Source organism: Triticum aestivum, chromosome 4D (genome assembly GCF_018294505.1).
Source record: "Triticum aestivum cultivar Chinese Spring chromosome 4D, IWGSC CS RefSeq v2.1, whole genome shotgun sequence".
NCBI classification, from domain to species: Eukaryota; Viridiplantae; Streptophyta; class Magnoliopsida; order Poales; family Poaceae; genus Triticum; species Triticum aestivum.
The window spans coordinates 506,033,801-506,053,494 of NC_057805.1; the positions used below are offsets into that span (position 1 = coordinate 506,033,801).

The window sequence follows — 19,694 nt, forward strand, 5'->3', positions numbered from 1 at the left end:
ATTGGTTCCTACATATTCTATGAAGATCTTTATCGGTCAAACCACATAACAACATACGTTATGCCCTTTGTCATCAGTATGTTACTTGCCCGACGTTCGATCGTCGGTATCTCAATACCTAGTTCAATCTCATTACCGGCAAGTCTCTTTACTCGTTCCGTAATGCATCATCCCGTAACTAACTCATTAGTCACATTGCTTGCAAGGCTTATAGTGATGTGCATTACCAAGAGGGCCCAGAGATACCTCTCCGACAATCGGAGTGACAAATCCTAATCTCGATCTATGCCAACTCAACAAACACCATCGGAGACACCTGTAGAGCATCTTTATAGTCACCCAGTTACGTTGTGATGTTTGATAGCACACTAAGTGTTCCTCCTGTATTCGGGACTTGCATAATCTCATAGTCATAGGAACATGTATAAGTTATGGAGAAAGCAATAGCAATAAACTATACGATCATAGTGCTAAGCTAACGGATGGGTCAAGTCAATCACATCATTCTCTAATGATGTGATCCCGTTTATCAAATGACAACTCTTTGTCTATGGCTAGGAAACTTAACCATCTTTGATTAACGAGCTAGTCAAGTAGAGGCATACTAGTGACACTTTGTTTGTCTATGTATTCACACATGTACTAAGTTCCCGGTTAATACAATTCTAGCATGAATAATAAACATTTATCATGATATAAGGAAATATAAATAACAACTTTATTATTGTCTCTAGGGCATATTTCCTTCAAAAAACTAGTGCAACCATGCTCCTCAAGTTTGCCCTATGTGTTACCACTCAAGACAAGTGCAGCCATGTTCCTCAAGTTCCACAACAAGTCTAAGATTCTTTTTGTTAGTATCCCTCCCCTCACCCATTGTATTAGAGGACTTACATGTCTTCGAGTGACCATGTCCTCTACTTCTATTTTTTTTGAGTGACAACATGTAGCATCTCACCTTCAGGCAAGTATCCAATTGTTATACTCTTGTTCATAAGTATCATGATTGTGTCTCTCAGTGTGATAGCTAACTCGTCAATGGGCATGCTTCGTAACCCTTAACCCAGTTACTGAATGACTCAATGTGGATTTTATGAATGTAATCACACTTGATGTCAATATTAAATTTGCACCTCATGCACAATAATGAGTGATATGTGTTCAAATACTCACCAACACTTGGATCAGCTTCCAAGACCTTTTTCATGTGGTACTAAAAAGAAGTATCCTTGTAAGCCTTAGCCGCTAGCCACATGTGACCAAAGACATCACTTTGAAACTTTTTGACAAAGTTCTATATAAATATATTGTGAATGTACTTTCCTATCACTTTCAATCATTCATCTAACTCTTGTTCAATGCCTCACGAAATAAGTTATAAATTCACTATTAATTGGGTCAATTATTTTATTTGGTCCCTTCTAAATAATCATTTTTGCTAAGCATCACTCTCACCGAGGGGTTGCCTCAATCTTAGAGGACATTGCGCTAACTAGGATAAAAAGTGTCACAAACTCAATCTTAGAGGACCAAAAGTGAAATTTCCTATTTTAAAAAATACATGCACACTTATGAGTGTTCCTCATAATCAGAGACGATATACGATATATTTTTGCATCATTGCCAATTTATATGGAGTGCATGCTGGCATGAAGTCCATAAAACACGTCTATTTCTTCGGCCATATAGTTAGTTTCAACTGTTGTCACATTATTTGAAGATGACTATAGTATGAGAGTGAAATTGAACCAGGTGTAGGTAATTGGTCTGCCAATTTGTGCATCCTTTTCAACATCTAATCTTCATCAGGGATTCATGGACTTCAGTGATCTTCTTCTCACATTGAGATGACCGAGTGAGACTGTACCATCTCCTTGATCGTTTGAGCACAATCAATTCCATCCGTCTGAAAAATTCAACATGATTTATTTAAATAATATAAATGATTGCTAATATTGACACAAAATATTGTGAAATATGTGCACACAAATATTAATGCACGTGCCCAACAACTTCCGGTGAATCAATTTTCAGGAACCCAACTTAATCATATTAATCTATACTCAGAATATTGGATTACAACTTGTAATTCTTGTTTGTTCTTGATCGCTCGCGGATATTAAACCTTTGCGTTCAGGATTGCCATGCCTTTGGCATCGTCGGTGACCTCTAGGGGATTGGTCTAGCGGTTTGCAAGATACATCGGCTAGTGTCCGGCATGATCGGATGATCAAGGTTGATTTTCGTTCAAAAGAAGTTTGTCACAACGAAATATCGGGATACCGCTACCTCATATAAACAAATAACAAGAAAGTTGGTGTATTCTTCGGGAAGTTGTAGCCTAGCTAGATGACTTTTTCTAATGGGCACAAACCTTAGGATCAATCCCGACTCTTTTCCAAATTGAAGCATGAAAAAAACCCTAAGCGAAAACTCATTTAAATTGGCCCTAATTAACCATGGCCTAACACATGAGATAGCCCTCCCAGTTTTTCTTTAAGAAATAATTCATTCCTAGGAAACACTAGCAACACATACGTGCAAATGCATGTGTTCACAATCACTATGTCGCAATGCAAGCTCATGCAACTACATACATAGTAATATGAACGCACAACATGATCAAGCACAATTGTCAAATATGATACACAACATGTTTTTTGGTAATATCCTTAGAATAATGATCTAGCTATAGCGATTCATAAAAAAAGTATGGTAGATCAAAAAATTGAAATAAACACCAATAACAATTATCTCTCATAGAGAAAAAATCTCTACCAAAATTCTTTTTAATTAGCCGACATCCTTCGTTCCCTCTTTCGCAACTTGATGTTTTTCTATGTATTGCGATGACCTAGGTGCAGAATGCCAAACCCACACAAGCTAGACTAAGTCCATATGTTTTGAAGAGCGCTAAGAGCCACACACCTCATGAAGAGAGAACCTATAATATTTGGAATGGACCTTGTTCGGGGATGCGCACCTCACAAGACATGTTCTCAAACCCATGCTAAATTGACGAGGAACAAGATGAAAGCACGAAGTGGCAAGCTATGAGATTTGGGTCCATATTGGTAGACCACTGGAGTCATTCTAGGAGATCAGTGGAACGAGGAGACATTTTTTCAACATGGCACCGTCTCCACCACCAAAGCACACAAACCTAACAAATAATGCACCCAGACTAAATATCAGATGATTCATGGTTGTCTTGCCTCTAGTCTCTATATTAGGTATCCGAGACATATGTAACTTTTGAAGATTTAAAGTTCAACGATTCTTCGTTGGTGGTTAGGGTTTATTCGTGGCATCTCTGTTAGACGACGCATGAAAAAAGTAGATCAGAATGTCTTTTAGGGTAAATCAAATTTGAAAATATTTTCCAAAACCTAGTAATGTTAGACTACAATTTTTTTACACAAACCTTGAACTCATGCCTAAAATTCATGTTTACTGTTATTTCTCAATGGGTTTTAAGGTGGCGTTTGGTTGTGTGGCTATCCACCAGAGGGACAGGGATAGCCAATTTTTGAAGGGATGCCACTCGTTTGGTATGGAAGGGATGAGGGATGGGGATAGCCAGATTCGAGAGAATATTCCTCTAAAACTTGGTTGACGAGAGTCGTGAGAATTTCGCGGATGAGGGCAGCCCCCACGTGCACTTGCGCGAAACATTTTCTTTTATCTCACCCCTCCACGAGCGAGCAGAGTCCTGACCTAATCCTCACCTGTAGCTCATGAACACACGAAGCAGCGGCGTTGATTTGGATGGGGGCTGCGGCGGCCGGGAATAACGAGCTCCGGCGAGCGCGTGTGACGGGGATGGGAACAGGTTTGGCAAGCTTCTCTGTTCTCTCTCTATATGCAGTTCCGTTGGATCTTCTTCACGTCTCCCTAACAATTCCTTATCCCTCTCGTTTGTTAGCTAGATTATAGGAATTTGTTCACGTCTCGCTAACAACTATCCTTAGCCATTTCTCATCCTTCCAACCAAACAATCAAAAGCGGTTATCCAACTCCTTCGATTCCTCACAACCAAACGACTGAAATTGGCTATCCTCAACCATGTGGTTAAGGATATCCTCAGCCAAGTCAACCTTGCCCACGAACCAAACGCCACCTAAATAACTCATGGCTATTTCCTAGAAAACATATATAACAGATTCCTATTATGTGTGCCTTTGTCATAATCGTCCAACGCCAAAAAGCTAAAAAGTGAAACACAAACACATTGAACGGGGTTATAGAACAATAAGATGACATGAAGATTCTCTTAGTTTTCTAATGAAGTACAATACTCCCTCCATTCCATAATGTAGTGCGCCCATGCTTTTCGAGATTCAACTTTGACCAGAAATTACACCAATAATACATAAATAATTTTACTGAAAAATTATACATGTGAAAACTTCTTTCGAATACGAATTCAAAGTTATCTGTCATGCTCCTGCCGCAGTCGCCCATGTTGGTTAAATTTATGGTCAAAGTTAAATCTCGAAAAGCATGGGCGCACTATATTATGGAATGGAGGGAGCAAAAGACAACTCCCGAATCTACCAAGTATAATAAATCAATCTATAAAGTGTTAGAAATATGCCATATATGAAATTATAGAAATGATTATATTTCTTTGCATACATGATTTATTAAGTGTTCCTCAAATAATATCATTTCCATTGATTGGCAACTATGTGACTTGTTTGCAGCAACTCTATGCTTGAACGATTACTCTAAAATTGTTCTTTGTCGGAAATCATATGAAGACACAAATAAATAATACACTAGCACATGTCAATAGATCCGATATTGTTTTATAACATGTTGATGACATGTTTCGTAGGACATGGACATAGACATGTAGAGCCAATAATATGAACACATGTTAGGAACATGGAGTTGGAAAGGACCAACTTAAAACATTGCGGGGTTGCTTTCTAATTTGCTCTTGTAATGTGTAACTATGTCAATAGATATGATATTATCACATGTAATTGCGATGTCTAGTGAATTACTTATGGGACACCAAATGCTATGATGTACTGGATCACTATAAAGTTTTCTTTCTTATTTTTCGTGAAGCATGTTCTATGGCATGGTCAGTTAAGATGGGGTTTGTCAATCTCTGCAGTGGGATAGATATCTCTAGGTCCGTCGGTTGGTCACGTCTTGTAATTCATGTCCGCACTACTTAAATTACAGAGTTAACTTGATATAGGATTCTGAGTCATGTGATCGAGAAAAAGTGGTTCAACCCGAGCCTGAAAAATATTGTGTGTGTGTGTGTGGGGGGGGGGGGGGGGGGGGGAGGAATTTTCATGTAACATTGTTAATTAATGCTCATCTGTACCGTCTTTATGTCTCCTTCTAGGGACATTTACCAACTAGTGACTAAGTAGGAATACTCCAATCATATCTAATAATGCAAGAGCCTATGTTTATCACACTTAAGTGGTCTGAGCCTAATTTGGGTTACGATCAGAGTTAGACTAAGCATTGAGTCATGATGGATCTCCACTGTAGAATTTCATTACGGAAACATATATATAAGTATAAGAATGAGGCAAGTGTTTTAGGTTAGCAAATTTGGAATTCCCAGCCTTCACTTCTCCTTCACTTCTCCCATGCTCAAAGTGTCACGTCCGGTTATAACAATTTAGGCGACGGACGCTCCATCCCAAAGATGTGGATACCCTAGAGGCATTGCGGACGTGAATGTTGGATAAAACATTTTTGGGAACTGTTAGGAGGAGATGGCAGTACGACTACCGTTTCACCAATGCTCTACATTAACTCTACTTCTGCAACAGCTTCACAGTAACCGCATTATATAGAACTACAACATGATCTGTTTTATGAGGATATTTTTTATTTGGGCTAGTGTAGTCTATCCCGTTTTCCTTCACCAAGCACATCAAGAATCCCAATGCACGTCTTACGATAATAGTTGACGTACCATATGCCGTCATCAATTAGGAGGTGATGTCACCCTAAAGATTTCTAGAAAACTCAATGAAAGAGATAGGAGCAATCATTTCGTTTGGGAAATCTAGAGAACGATAGGAGAAATTAATTAGAATGGAAAGGGGCAAATCATGGGTGGTTACCTCGATGAACATGTTGTGGACAATGTTGTCGGCCACGACGGTCACACTTGCCGTGATGACATTGAGACAGAGCGACTCGAGCACCCCATACACCTTCGCCATGGCCTCCTGCACTTTTCTATGTCTCACGTTAACCACTGCCAGATCCTCCGCCACCTGCGTCACCTCCAGCTGCACAACTTGTCAAGTTATATGTTTATTTAATGGTCATTCAATTATATGATTTTCACAGTGTTGTTACATAAAGTTGCCCCACATTTGCCCTATGTCTCAAAACTTCTCATTGTCTAAGACATGGTGCATGCATAAACATAAGCTCTAGAAATAATTAATCAAAACAATATCTATCTTTTTGTGCATTTTAATACTTCTTTACAAGCCTCTTGATATTTTCAATAGAAACACTAGATTCAGAGTTGGTTACTACTTGATTTAATTATTCTAGACTTCTCCTACCAAACCCTGCATTAGGAGTGTCTGTTCAATTAATTCTCTTAATATGATTGCATGTTAATACTATGTTGGTACTACATTTGAGGTAAATATTGTAACAACCGAAGTCAACTAGAGTACCAACTTGCTAATATACATGTTTCATGTGTGTGGTCCACAAATGTTGCCTTCTCCCTCTCGTCATTTTCTTCTTATTTCACATGGTAGATTCGCAGAATCCGTATATCAATGACGCTAGCTCAGGTGATGAATCCAAGATCGATGTGACGAACACATACTTGCCAACAAGCACATGAATACAACGGCATGCACACAACAACCTAACTTTTGTCAGATATTTGTAAAAGTGAAACTAAAACTGCCCAAAATGGCATTTCAATAGTTTAACTACTCCCTCCTTTCCTTTATCTAAGGTGCATTTTTTCCATCTCGGTGACCAAGGTAGCAATTTTTGGAGCATCTGGGACAATACTACCCCTGGTATTAGTTTAGCGTTGGAAATCAATTATGTGAGTCTCCACTGATTTGGCCACTACATGCAGATATGCTGCCGCCCTTGCATGGCACATGCAATCCGCTTATCCCAACAAATCAGGGATGCAAATAATTGTCTTGCCTCCTATACGAAAATGAGTACCCATGTGTTCGCGCGGCCATCAGAAAAAGGGAGGGAAGTGACTTGGCGCCAAGACAATGAAGATTTTAAAATGTTTTCGTGTACAAAATGAGTCAACTCCTCCTGGTTTTCTTCATTTCCCCCTTCTTTCAGTACGTGGCCAACAAAAAAATGGTTGATCTAGACTTGCATCCGGCACCTAATTGGGACTCAATAGAGGAGAACGAAGACAGTGCCTGTGATCTTGGATACGACTATGATTGGCTAGCTTCCGATGACTCCGACGATGGTATGTTCTTGTGCAATCTCACCTTTTTGCAGTAATAGCGGGATAATTATTTCATTGCGGGCTCCATGTAGAAGTTGAGCATGCGCTCCATGACGGCAATGGACGCCAGCATGATCGACTTGATGCCAGCAAAGAAGCCGACCATGAGGCAGACCTCCTTGAACACACGCGAGGTGCTTCTGCCGAGCACGGGCGACTTGACGTACGCACGCCGGCGGAAGACGCGGGGCCGCGCGGACGCGGGCAGGGCCAACGCGCCGGCGGGCACGGACGCGGACACGGCCACGGCCAACTCGCCGGCGGGCGCGGACGCGCGTGAGGCCAACATGCCGACGGACGCGGCCACGCAGTGGATGCAACGCAGTCTTCACAGGTACGTACTGTATGTATTCCATATTCCTTGAACCAGATCATGTACTCCGGGGTACTTAACCCGTTGTGTCACCATCTCTGCACAGGTCGATCGCCGAGGCGCTGGTGGACGAGGCCACGCAGAGGATGGAATACAGTGCAAGCCGCCGGTGAATCCAGCGGAGTATTTCAAAAAGTGATTTCAGTTTTTTCACTATTCATAAAAGGTGATTTCAATAGTTTCGGTATTTCAAAATGCAAAACTGAGACCGTTTTAAAATATATTTAATGTTGTTGTTTCAAATAATGATATCAAAGGTTGCACTATTAAAATGGTGAAAAGAAAATGTCCAAAAAGTGATTTCAATTATTTCACTATTCAAAACACGATTTCAATTGTTTCATTAATTCAAAATGTGATTTCAAATTGTTTCACTATTCCAAAAAATACTAAAACTTAATTATGATACCTTGTGAACCTACTTATTTGAGTTATACACACGGGAAAATAACCATATTGACAAATATTATATTCCCAGTTCTGTTAAATTTCACAAATATTAGTTTCACACAATAAAATAAGCATCTTGCAAACACTGAAAGTTTTTTCATATATAAAAAAATATTTTTCATTTTTTAGGATATATTACAATTATTTCAAAAAACCAATTTCACTAACTTAAAGAAACTAATTTCACTCAATTTAACCAAATAAAAAAAAAATCAAAAAGCCCATTCCAGTCATTTCAAAAAACTAATTTAACTCAATTCAAAAACTTATTTAACTGACTTGAAACAATCAATTTCATTCTCTTAAAAAACTAGAAGTTCACTCGATTGATTTCTCTCATTTTTTAAATTTATTTCACCCAATTCAAACAAATAATTTCACTTATTTCAAAACCATATTTCATATATTTAAATACTGATCTCACTTAATTAGATAGTTCATTCATTTTCAAAAAGCGGATTCCCCTTATTTCAAAACACTAATTTCACATGTTTAAAGAACTCATTTTGCTGAATTTGAAAAACTAGTTTCAATCATTTGATAATTTATATCACTCATTTCAAGAAACAGTTTCACTCATTTCAAAAACTGATTTAGACATTTTGAAATATTGATTTGACCCATTTAAAAATCAATTTCTACAATAAAAACATATTTAATGCATTTCAAAAATCTGTTTTTTCTCATTTAAAATTTGGTTTCACTCATTAGAGTAACATATTTTTTCTCATTTCAAAAAGTTGATTTCACTCGGTTTAAAAAACTAATTTCATATTTCACTTTCAGTTATATTTCACAAATAACAGTTCCACACAGTGAAATAAGCAGCTTCACAAACACACTAAAATATGGATCTTATGTACGAAAAACGTATTTTTTGTATATTTTCAATAATCGATTTCACAAATTGAACTGAAACAACTTAAATTAAACTTGTTTGAAATATATTGGAAATTGGTCATGTTCTCAAGATCTTATATCTAGAGTCATGTTCTCAAGATCTTACATCTAGAGTTCAAATATATAAACAAATCACGAAAGAATGTTTGGTTTTAATGTTATGAATATCCTAAATTATCAAAAGTAAATAAAAGTGATGGATTATGAGAGGAAGAGGGGAGAGATAATTTAGAGACAGGCATGTCCTAGTTTGTAGTTGAGTGAAAAAAAGAGACACGACTGTCTAAATATGGAAAAAAAAATCAATTTCACATTTTTGAAAGAACCGTCTATAAAAGTACATGATTTTGTTCTGATATATAACCATCAATTTCACATGTTGGGTGGGAATGTCCTCGCTCGCCACGTCTATAGAGTATACAAGTACATGATTTTTTTGTACAAGCCATATAAAAACGTATTTCATGATGAATTTTAACACAGATCTCCTATACATCTATAAGTACTTGTGTATGTTTTTCAGATTTTTTTTGAAACTTAAAATGTTGATTTTTGAGTGTTTGAAAATAAAGGGCTCCATGGAGCCCTAGCGCAAAACATCCACTCTCACTTTCTTTGCTATCACATATCTCTCTCACCTCATTCTCATTCCTAACTCCCTTTCAGCCCTCAGCGACAGATGAATGCATAATTACCTCGAGGATTTGGACGGGATGCGTGGCAGGGGTAGTCCTCCTAATCTTCCGTGGCGGGGAACACATGGAGGAGGCGGAGGTAGTCCTCCTAATCTTCCGTGGCGGGGAGCCGATGCCGTCGTCCACGGTCGAATCCGCCTGGACCACGGCGGCGCCGCCGTCGGTTCGGGGGGCGGCGAGAATCTGGCGCTCCTGCTCCTGCAGCTCCTCGATGTAGGCGATGGCGTCCTGGATGATGGAGGCCTTGTCCATCTATCATCCGTCGCATGCACAAGATCAAATTAGACCGCAGCATAAACACCACACACTACAGCTCTTCCTGTAGACTGTAGTTGTCCGTAAATCAAACCTTAGTGATGTTTGGAACGACGCCGCGAATGGCGTAGAGCTTCTCGTTGAGCCTCATGCGCCTGTCCCTCTCGTTGAGCATGTTCCTGCCAGCCCACCTCCTCGTCAGCCCCGAGCTGGCGCCCTCCGGCGAGCTCATCGAGTCCTCGTACAGACATGACAGAGAGTCCTCAGCCGGAAGGTGCATGCTGCAAGAATCCATCCAACTCCAACTGTTACTTAAGAGTACTAGGCAACGTCGCCGCAATATCAAGAAGCATATCTACGTCGCAGAGCTCACCTATCAGCGTCGCAGAGCTCGAAGAAGCTAGGCGTCTCCCAAGAGAAATCCAAGCTCACCTCCATGTCGGACTCCATTGCTCTGCTTTGCTCTATCTCTCTCTCTCTCTCTGATATTTATTCTCGTGCACGTGTCCGTTCTACGTCGCTGGACAGCGGGGCATGCATGCATGGGCTGACGTGGCGATCGAGGCCACCATATCCGGATGCCACCTGGCGGCCTGCCGACCAGCAATTGGCTGGTTTTCTATTTTCGGATTGCTTCCCCATAAATTACAGATCGAATCTGAAACCGTGTGCTCATATCACCGTTTAATTTGGGTCCATGCACTTTGGCGCCTCGCGTGGCCAACCAAGCACCGCTCGGTTCAAGCAAGAAAAGTCTCAATACATTCAGACATTCTGCTGTCACTTTTAAAAGAAGATAAATGAAGATATTTGTGCACGCATTCTACAATAATATTCCCTAAAATTTCAGTAAAAACAGCACGAGCATAGCAGATTTAGACATTTCTTGGGTTAAAGTCAAGGCAAAACTTCAGTGAACTAGACAAACATTATAGCATCTGATACGTGCAAACCCAAGTCGATAGGATGGATGAATTGTAGATAAAAGAATAAGGGTTTAGTCCCCTGGACGCCCATTAAGGCATCGTTCGGTGCCTAAGATTTAACTCCCTACTGAACCCCCTCATTCAACTAACAACTCTAGCATATCCCCTGTCCTAAAATTCAAAAACGTATTCTCATGCCATTTTCTTATAATCCTAGGGGAATACACGTTTCTTCATCTATCATATCCTCTAAAACTTTATCCCGGCCCTAAAAAATCAATTATTTAAACTACTTCATTTCATCATTAAACATGGTACTATGTTAACACCAAATCTATCATCTAGAACAGCCCATTTATCTAGTACATTTCTACTGGATCAACATTGAACTAGGTAAGACATCATTAACCATACGAGAAAAGTATGTTTTTGGTCCCTCAAATTTCCCAAAAATATAGACTTGGTCCCTCAAGATTTTTGTGTAGACATTTGGTCCTTCAAGTCTCGAAACCATGTAAGCTCCATCCAAAACCAGATTTTGACCACGTTCACTGGGTTGACCACATTGACCGGTTTTGACCAATGAACAGTAAATTCAAAAAAATAGCAATTTTTTAAATGAAATTTTGTGGCAACCTGAAATTTGTGTGGTATTTCGACATTCAAGGAGCTTGTGGCAAAAAAACAAATTTTGCTCACAAAAAAGCCAAAAATTGTTTTTTTCTAGAGTTCCTCGGATGTTATTTGACCACAAAAGTTTACCCGCACCTAGCGCGCACCCAAGAATATTGGTTGTCACAAAATTTCTGTTTTTTAGTGTGTTTGTTTTTTTAATTTACTGTTCATTGGTCAAACTTGGTCAACCTGGTCAACAAGCTCAAAATGTGGTTTTGGACCAAACTTATCTGGTTTTGAGACTTGAAGGGCCAAAGGTCTACGAAAAAAATCTTGAGGGACCAAGTCTATAATTTTGAGAAACTTGAGGGACCAAAAACATACTTTTCTCTTAACATATACTCCCTCCATTCCTTTATATAAGGTGTATTCTTTTTTCAATAGTCAAACGAGTGCATGTTTGACTGAGTTTTTAGAAAAATATTTCAATATTCGCAATATGAAATTTATATCATTTGGTCCATCATGAAAAGTAGTTTCATATTTTATCTATTAGGTATTGCAGATCTACTCCTCGTCGTCATTCGCGGCACTAAAGAGTTTATCCCCACTACCTCTATTGTCTTCATATGCACACTGCACATATACTACCTCATCAAAGGCCCATCATAATATGCACGAGAAAAAGTTTTTCAATTATTAGTTGATCTCATGCACACATCCATCTCACCACACATCCACCTCATCAAAGGTCCACTCAACATGCATGGGAAAAGTTTTCCATTATATTTGTCACCTAAATTCAATAAACATTTTCAAATACACAATAATCAACTACAATATCTCATGTGTATATTTAGTTTTATTTCATATATTATTAATCCAACTATTCATGTTTCATACAATCAAATCACTCAAAATATATTGCAATCGATGGCCGTGGCAACACGCAGGGTATCCTTTAGTATCCAAAATAGGTAGTGGCACAAATAGAAATTTCCCAAAGGAAAAAGTAACAATGCCTTATCGGGTGAGGTCATGTAGCTTTTTGTAGTACTACTAGCTGGCTGTGGGCTCTGGGAGCTGGACTTTTTTCTTTTCTTGTTGTGGTATATCGGTAGCTGACACACAAATATATGCAGCCAACAGCAACTGGAAAGCTAGGATCCAAATGCCTCCCGGACCACACTAAAGATAGCTAAGCTAGCTCACAAACTAAATTAATTGGATAGAGCAATGGTCCTTCCTTTGTGCAGATGTAGATCGATGTCACGTTGGTAGCTAGCGTTGTTTGGTTGTGGCCTGTCTGCCGTCTGCGCCTGTCCATATCTATCGGCCGGCCGCCTGTCCGCTTCAGGATTCATGAGAGAGAAAATCCCTGAGATTAGTGTCTGATACTTATCTACTCATCTATCTATCCGTGACCTACGTGCCAGAGCTGCTTCCACAAGAAATTGATCGATTTTCCTCTTCTTCCTACCGCACCATGCAACGATAAGATATTTCATTCATGCATGCATGTAAATGAAAAGAAAACAAGTTTTCATATTGGTACAAATATTTATTTTATCACACATACACTAGTAAAAAAGGGTCTAATGTGAAACTTATTAGTCCCGGTTTGGTATTGAACCGACACTAATGTGACCATTAATGCCGGTTCCAACGGCCAGGCGGGCGGCGCTCATTAGTACCGGTTCGTGACGAACCTTTAGTACCGGTTCGTGCCACGAACCGGTACTAAAGAGGTGGTGGCCTTTAGTACGGGATGGTGGCTCTAACCGGTACTAAGGGGGGGGGGGTCTTTAGTACCGGTTGGAGCCACCAACCGGTACTAAAGGTGGTGCGCTGCCCGCAGTGCACAATGTTTAGTCCCACTTCGCTAGTTGAGAGGAGCTCGCACCGGTTTATAAGCCCCGCCGCGGCTACCGTGTCGAGCTCCTCTCTAAGCAGGCCTTTGTGGGCCTATTGCAAGTCTTCTGCCCTGTGGGGCCTACTGGGCCGTACGGGCCTGCATCCTGGCCCAATTAGAGATTGGGTTTCTAGTCGTATGCAGGCCGTGCCGGCCCAGTAGGCTAGCTGTTTTTGCTTTATTTCAAAAATAAAAATAAAAAAAATCCTTACCAACCGGGACTAAAGGTCCCCCAGACCACGGTGCGCCTCGTGCCACGTGGTGGGCCTTTGGTCCCGGTTCGTGTTAAACCGGGACTAAAGGGGGGGACCTTTAGTCCCCACTCTTTAGTACCGGTTCCAGAACCGGTACTAAAAGTCCTTACGAACCGGTACTAAAAGTCGTTGTTCTACTAGTGATACTTTTTTGACCAGAATTTACCACCCATACTAAAATGGACACTGAAGAGAACTACCCATTATTTGGATGAATAGGTAGTGGTGTTGAACTTGTAATTAAGTCATCACGGATAAAATCTCAGCCATGACGTCCTCGTGCCAAAAATTCGCTATGGACATCAAACTGGCAAGTCCAAATCTTGTGTATCAATAGGCTATGTGCGTGTGTGCGTGCGCGCGTCCAGCACGGAGCTGGAATTTTAACCTAAGGCGGTCCAGTTGGCAGTTTTTTTCACAAATACATCATGGCAACATACTGCCTTGAATTTATTAAAATAGCAGATCGATAATTTATTGTAAGAATTTAATATTCAAACGAAAGTCTATAATTAGCATTAAAGAAGCCAACAAATGTTATTTGCCAAGATAACGCATTGTAATGACCGTGAAGGTCTCGATTGTGTTCGATTATGCCATCTTCATTCTCTTTGGAGAAACTGTCTCGCACACGCAAACACCTAACTTTTTTTTTGAATTGGTTGTATAAAATGATATTCATATGAAACAAAAGCGATGGATACATAGATCTATCCATATCTGTGACAGGCCTTCAGTCGGAGAGAGAGCGGCCAACATAGTACCATAGCCCGATAGCAGTGGAAGGCTACACTTGGTGCATGCATCATCCCTGCTTCCGTCACCACAAACATACATGCATCCTCAAGGCCCTGGGTGTATGTATGTGCTCGATCACTCTGTCCACAAGCTTCACGTACCACTAGAAAATGGGTCCACATAACTGTCAATCCACTGATATTTTTCTGCAAAACATTGCAGTCGATTTCACAAATAAAAGCTGAATGGATACAACTGCATCGCCATTCTTCTACAAGCAAAATATAAGAATGGGCAGATTTAGATAAATCAAACTTATAAGTAAGAAGTTCAGATAAAAACAATTGCATATTTTGAAATGTGCGACTGGTGCAGAATAAATATGTAATTCTGGATTAAACAGATAATATGAAAGAACAATCGACTGGCTACAAGCCTACAAACAGGAAGTCCACTCGACTGGTCGGAAGCAATCCATCAATTTTTTTAGGGAAAATAACCTTTATAAGCTTGCTAGGTAGACCTTGAGAAGCCTAATAATAATAAAGTTAAGTTGGCATTTCTGCTGTAAACTCTATTTCAAACAAAGAACATAGCAAGAAAGGGTTGCCTCGAGTAGACCCATTCAGGGGGGGGGGGGGGGGGGGGGGGGGGGGGGGGGGGGGGGGGGGGGGGGGATAATTCTAAATATTGTAGTTGACGTCAGTGGCGGTGCCAGGGTCAAAACATTGTGATGTCAAACTTTTCTAATGAATTTTTTTGCAGACGAATGAACATAAAAAACATACTTTATTGCAAACATAATTATGGTATAGTATGCCTTTGCAATATTAGTATTTTTGATATGTATGTATAATAGCATCAGTATTATTATAGTGCAATATATCGGTTTCAACATAAGTACCGAGACAAGAAATCATCGCCTACTGTATTGCGCAAACGAGGCTAAATATATTTCAATGCTTACTCCACTTTTGCAGTCGCGACCGGTAAAATCAAAGCTACCTTCATCAGAAGGAATACTAGAGGTTAGAGAAGGAAAATAACCATGCTAAAAAGATTGAACTTACGAATATACGGGGAACTATAGATCGATTCAATCTGGATCAATCCATGATCCAGTCTGGATCTATCCATGCCGGAGGACGCCGGATGGTGCGTCGCCCGTAGCTCGCAAACGCCGGATAGCTGGAGGTGTCGATGCCGCACGGCTCACGCCCTGACCAAAGATCACCGGCGGACGGCTGGAGGAGGTTGCGGCTCACGGCGGCTGTCGATGGTCCTGTGAGACGCACATGATTGAGATTTTTTTTTGGATACACGAACTAGAAATTGGGAAGGTAGAGAAGTTTAAGGAGAAAATTTCGGGCCAGTACAACCAGCGGACCAAGGTTATTATGAACTTTCTTTTTGCTACATACATGCCCAGCCAATTGTTATCCAAAACAAACGCCTAAATAGATGGGCCTATCTTGTAAAAATCAGGAAATTGCTTGTCCATCCGCGTGGTATGTGGACCTGGGGGTCATTGACTCCCGAAAATCCTGTGTAGTCGCTCGACTACACAGGTTTAGCGTGGCTTCGCCACTGGTTGACGTGCAAGCGAGTGGTCCGTGTTGAATGGTCCAAGGCCATCAAACGATTTGCGGTGGTGATATCTTATCTAGTCCATGGCATTTTATGTATCCTTCAATATGACTGCGATATGGTTCTTGTTATCAATCATGCATAACCTTGAAAAGGAAAACAATAACTTATATATGGCGTGGATGCTTGAGAAGGCTAATAAAATAACTAGATGATACCCCGCACGTTGCTGCGAAAATCAGTTGCAATATATTTCGATGAATTTTGGTTTATGAAACAAGAGTATTTGGATTAATAATACATGAACAAACAGAAAATACATCCTATATTAAGTTACAGAGGTAGTATTATGTTATAGTTAAAAATACTAATTGAATATAAGTAGCATAACATACTGGAAAAAATCCCATGCATGTTGAGGTGAGCCTTTGGTGACGTGGCATGAGTGGTGAGATGAGATGTTTGCATGTTGAAATCAATATAAGCAGCGAGGATCAACTAATAATGAATAGCTTCTTCCCATGCATGTTGTGGTGGCCTTTGATGAGGTAGCATGTGTGCATGTTAAGATAATAAAGGTAGTGGTGATAAATTATTTAGGTATACATGATAAGATTGAGTTGACATGTCTAACACATACCCTCAAACAAAGAAATAGAAAAAAGGGTTGCATCAAGGAGGCCCATTCTCCCTGGTCGCAGAAAAAAGGAGGCCCATTCTCCCTAGCACTTCAAATAATGTTGTTGACATGCTAGCTAGTGTCCTTGTTGAATGGTCTAGGCCAGCGAATGATTTGCAGCGGTGGTACTTCATCTAGTTGATGACAGTTCATCTACCCTTTGATATGCTTGTGATATGATTCTTGGTGTCGAACACACATGGCCTTGAAGAAAAATTTAAAGCTCATGCCTAGCAAGGATATCTACAATGACTCCAAGGACATCCACATCATCTTTAAGTTACTGTGACACATACACTCTTTGTCCCTTGTTTCCAAATAATGTTTTTTTGGAACGAAGGCTCAAGGAGAGCCCGGCTTTGAATTAACAAAGCCATCAACCGGCCAGGATTACAACTCCAAATACACCACTCACCAACTAAAGCAGAGAAAACAAACAGCAAAGATTAAGGGGCGCCAGGGAACAGCTCACAAAGCACATACTACAAGCAAGATAGAAATTAACGTAAAGCATATAGCTTGGAGATGCCACTATCCTCATGCACGCCGAGAACCAAGGCGAAAGCAAAATCCTGGTCAGGAGAGTGCACCGACGGTGATGCAAGGCACGCCGTTGCTAAAACCTGGGCTTGAAAAAAGACACATCCGTCCAGATCCATCGTCAAAGAAGGCCCCTGCCTCCTCGCCTGGCTCGAAGGCGCCGCACCGTTGAGCGATGGACATGCTCACCCTAGAGCCTAGATGGATGGCCTCGTAGAAACCACTTGGGCGGAACCAGGCGTTCCCGACATGCCGACGAAGACTCACCTAGAGCAGGGCAACACCATATGCCAAAGTTCTGACTTGGAAGAGGGCGAGCGGTCAGAATGCACAAATGGGCAACAGCAAGGGCCAAGACCAAAATGGAAGCTTTGGCTCGCTCGACGAGCTGAAGTGCAGCCACCGTCGGAGGGGAACCCTATCCCCTCCCGTCCTGGAAGATCCAAGGGCACCGGAGGAATAAACTGCAGCCCGGCGAAGAGCACCATAAGAACTTGACCCAGCACCCAGGAAGACACCGCCACCGCTGGACGCACGCTGCCGCCGCCGACACACTCCACCTACACCACAACGAAGCCCACAACCCATCTTTGTTCCCACAACAGCGCCTTCAAGAAGGTTACAGCGCCAAGGGCGTCGCCGCTGCCCAACAAAATTGAGGATTTCTCCCGGGAGACAAAGGGGAGGGGGATGGGGAGCAAGACCTGAACGGCGCCTCCGGGAAGGTGCGGGGCGCCCGCGGGCGTCGCCGCCGTCGCCGCCGGCATGGCTGGCTGAGGTTTCCCCCGGTCCTACATCCGGACACCCACTCCCACCCGAGCAGACCGGGGCCCCTCGACGAGGCAGGCCGGATCTGAGGAGGGGAGGAGCTTGCTGGAGAAGAAGGGCAGTGGGGGCGGCCAGATCTGTTGCAGCTGGAGCAAACGCCGCCGCCGCGCGCTGGCCCGCATTCTTCGGGGATCTTGCCGTCCACACGGCCGAGAACCGCCGACCTGCGCCCGCGCCACCGGATGCCGAAGCCGGCGACGCCTCACCAGCCGGGGCCGCCGCCCCAGATCCAGAGGCCCCCCACGGACGAGGCGAGGCGGCGAGGGCCCCGCCGCCACCTTCATCGACGGCGCGCCAAGCTTGCTCGGCGTCAGCAGTCTCTGGTGGCGGCGAGGGAAGGGCGAGCAGGGGAGGGAGGCGGCGGGGGTGGGGTTTCGCCCCTCGGGTCGCCCGAGCGGGGCGACAAGAGGGAGGGGAGGGGGCAGAATACAACACACAATCCCTTTCCAAATAATGTCCTTTAGCACGAACCACATATAATCAACAATAGGTAACAACTTCCTCTATCCGGGTTTATTGGGCCCCTTTGTAAGTATTTGAGGTCAAACTTTGACCATCTATATAACTAACATGTGAATTATAAGCCACAAAAAGTACGTCACTGGATTTGTATTTGAAAGAGGATTCCCGCCATATAATTTTCATGACATATAGTTTATATTTTATTAGCTAACTTTATAGTAAAATTTGACACTAAATACTAAGGAGCCTAATAAACCAGGAGGGAGGGAGTACTTAGCTAGCTTGACCGAAAAAATGCTTAGCTAGCCATGGTTGGTCAAAATATTTCCTAATGAACAAAATATGACATATATTCTGGATTAGAGGAAGTACTATTTTGTGCCTAACTACCTATATCATGATTCCATCTGGCATAAAAAACTTGCACGAAATAAATATGTAACTACATTGTTTTCCTTGTTACAAATCTCTGTTGTCCTTCAAACAAAATGTATCATGCATTATTTCCTTGTGACTGATCAAAGTGGCGCCTTAGAGTTTATGTGGTAGTCACAGATACATTGAGGAACAACAGCCTCCACATGGTACACGAACTATTATTTCACTTTCTGGTTGTCTCCCCCTGGAATATTTTGAGTGAACAAACTGTGATTGGAAGACATATTTTCTTCCTGTGGTTGCCCAATTACTTCATTTTGTGGGGTGATTTTCCAAGCCACTTAATTACTACATCGATGTTTGGATGGGTTTCATGAAATTGCTGAGGTCACACTCCCAACTTGCACTGAATCTTGATCCTGTCTTGCCCCTTGTAATTTCTGATGACCGATAATTATATTAGATCAAATATTCGGAACCTAGGTACATCGGTACTCACTTTCTAAAACTTATAACAAAATGCAGCTGTATGTTTTGAAAAAGAAATCTGAAACATACCATGGATATCGGTATTGGTTAGAAGCGTGCGCATGTAAATTTT

The 19,694-nt window shown here is 41.5% G+C and overlaps 1 protein-coding gene across 1 annotated transcript; it reads right to left on the reverse strand.

The window, feature by feature from the left end:
- Nucleotides 1–1,585: 1,585 nt before the first annotated feature.
- On the reverse strand, nt 1,586–10,811 carry LOC123099109 (transcription factor BHLH6). The gene is made up of 5 exons (XM_044521251.1): nt 10,548–10,811; nt 10,269–10,455; nt 9,920–10,171; nt 6,105–6,275; nt 1,586–1,906 (listed from the first exon to the last, which is right to left on the reverse strand). Exons 1-5 carry the CDS (start codon nt 10,622–10,624, stop codon nt 1,838–1,840), a joined length of 756 nt encoding a protein of 251 aa, XP_044377186.1. The 5' UTR covers nt 10,625–10,811; the 3' UTR covers nt 1,586–1,837.
- Nucleotides 10,812–19,694: the final 8,883 nt, after the last annotated feature.

Coding starts and splice junctions, on each gene's coding strand:
- LOC123099109 (XM_044521251.1), bottom strand. CDS start 10,624: ATGGAGTCCGACATGGAGGTGAGCTTGGATTTCTCTTGGGAGACGCCT. Junction 10,456..10,547: donor GAGCTCTGCGACGCTGATAG/GTGAGCTCTGCG, acceptor GGATTCTTGCAG/CATGCACCTTCCGGCTGAGG. Junction 1,907..6,104: donor TCCACAACATGTTCATCGAG/GTAACCACCCAT, acceptor TGAATTTTTCAG/ACGGATGGAATTGATTGTGC.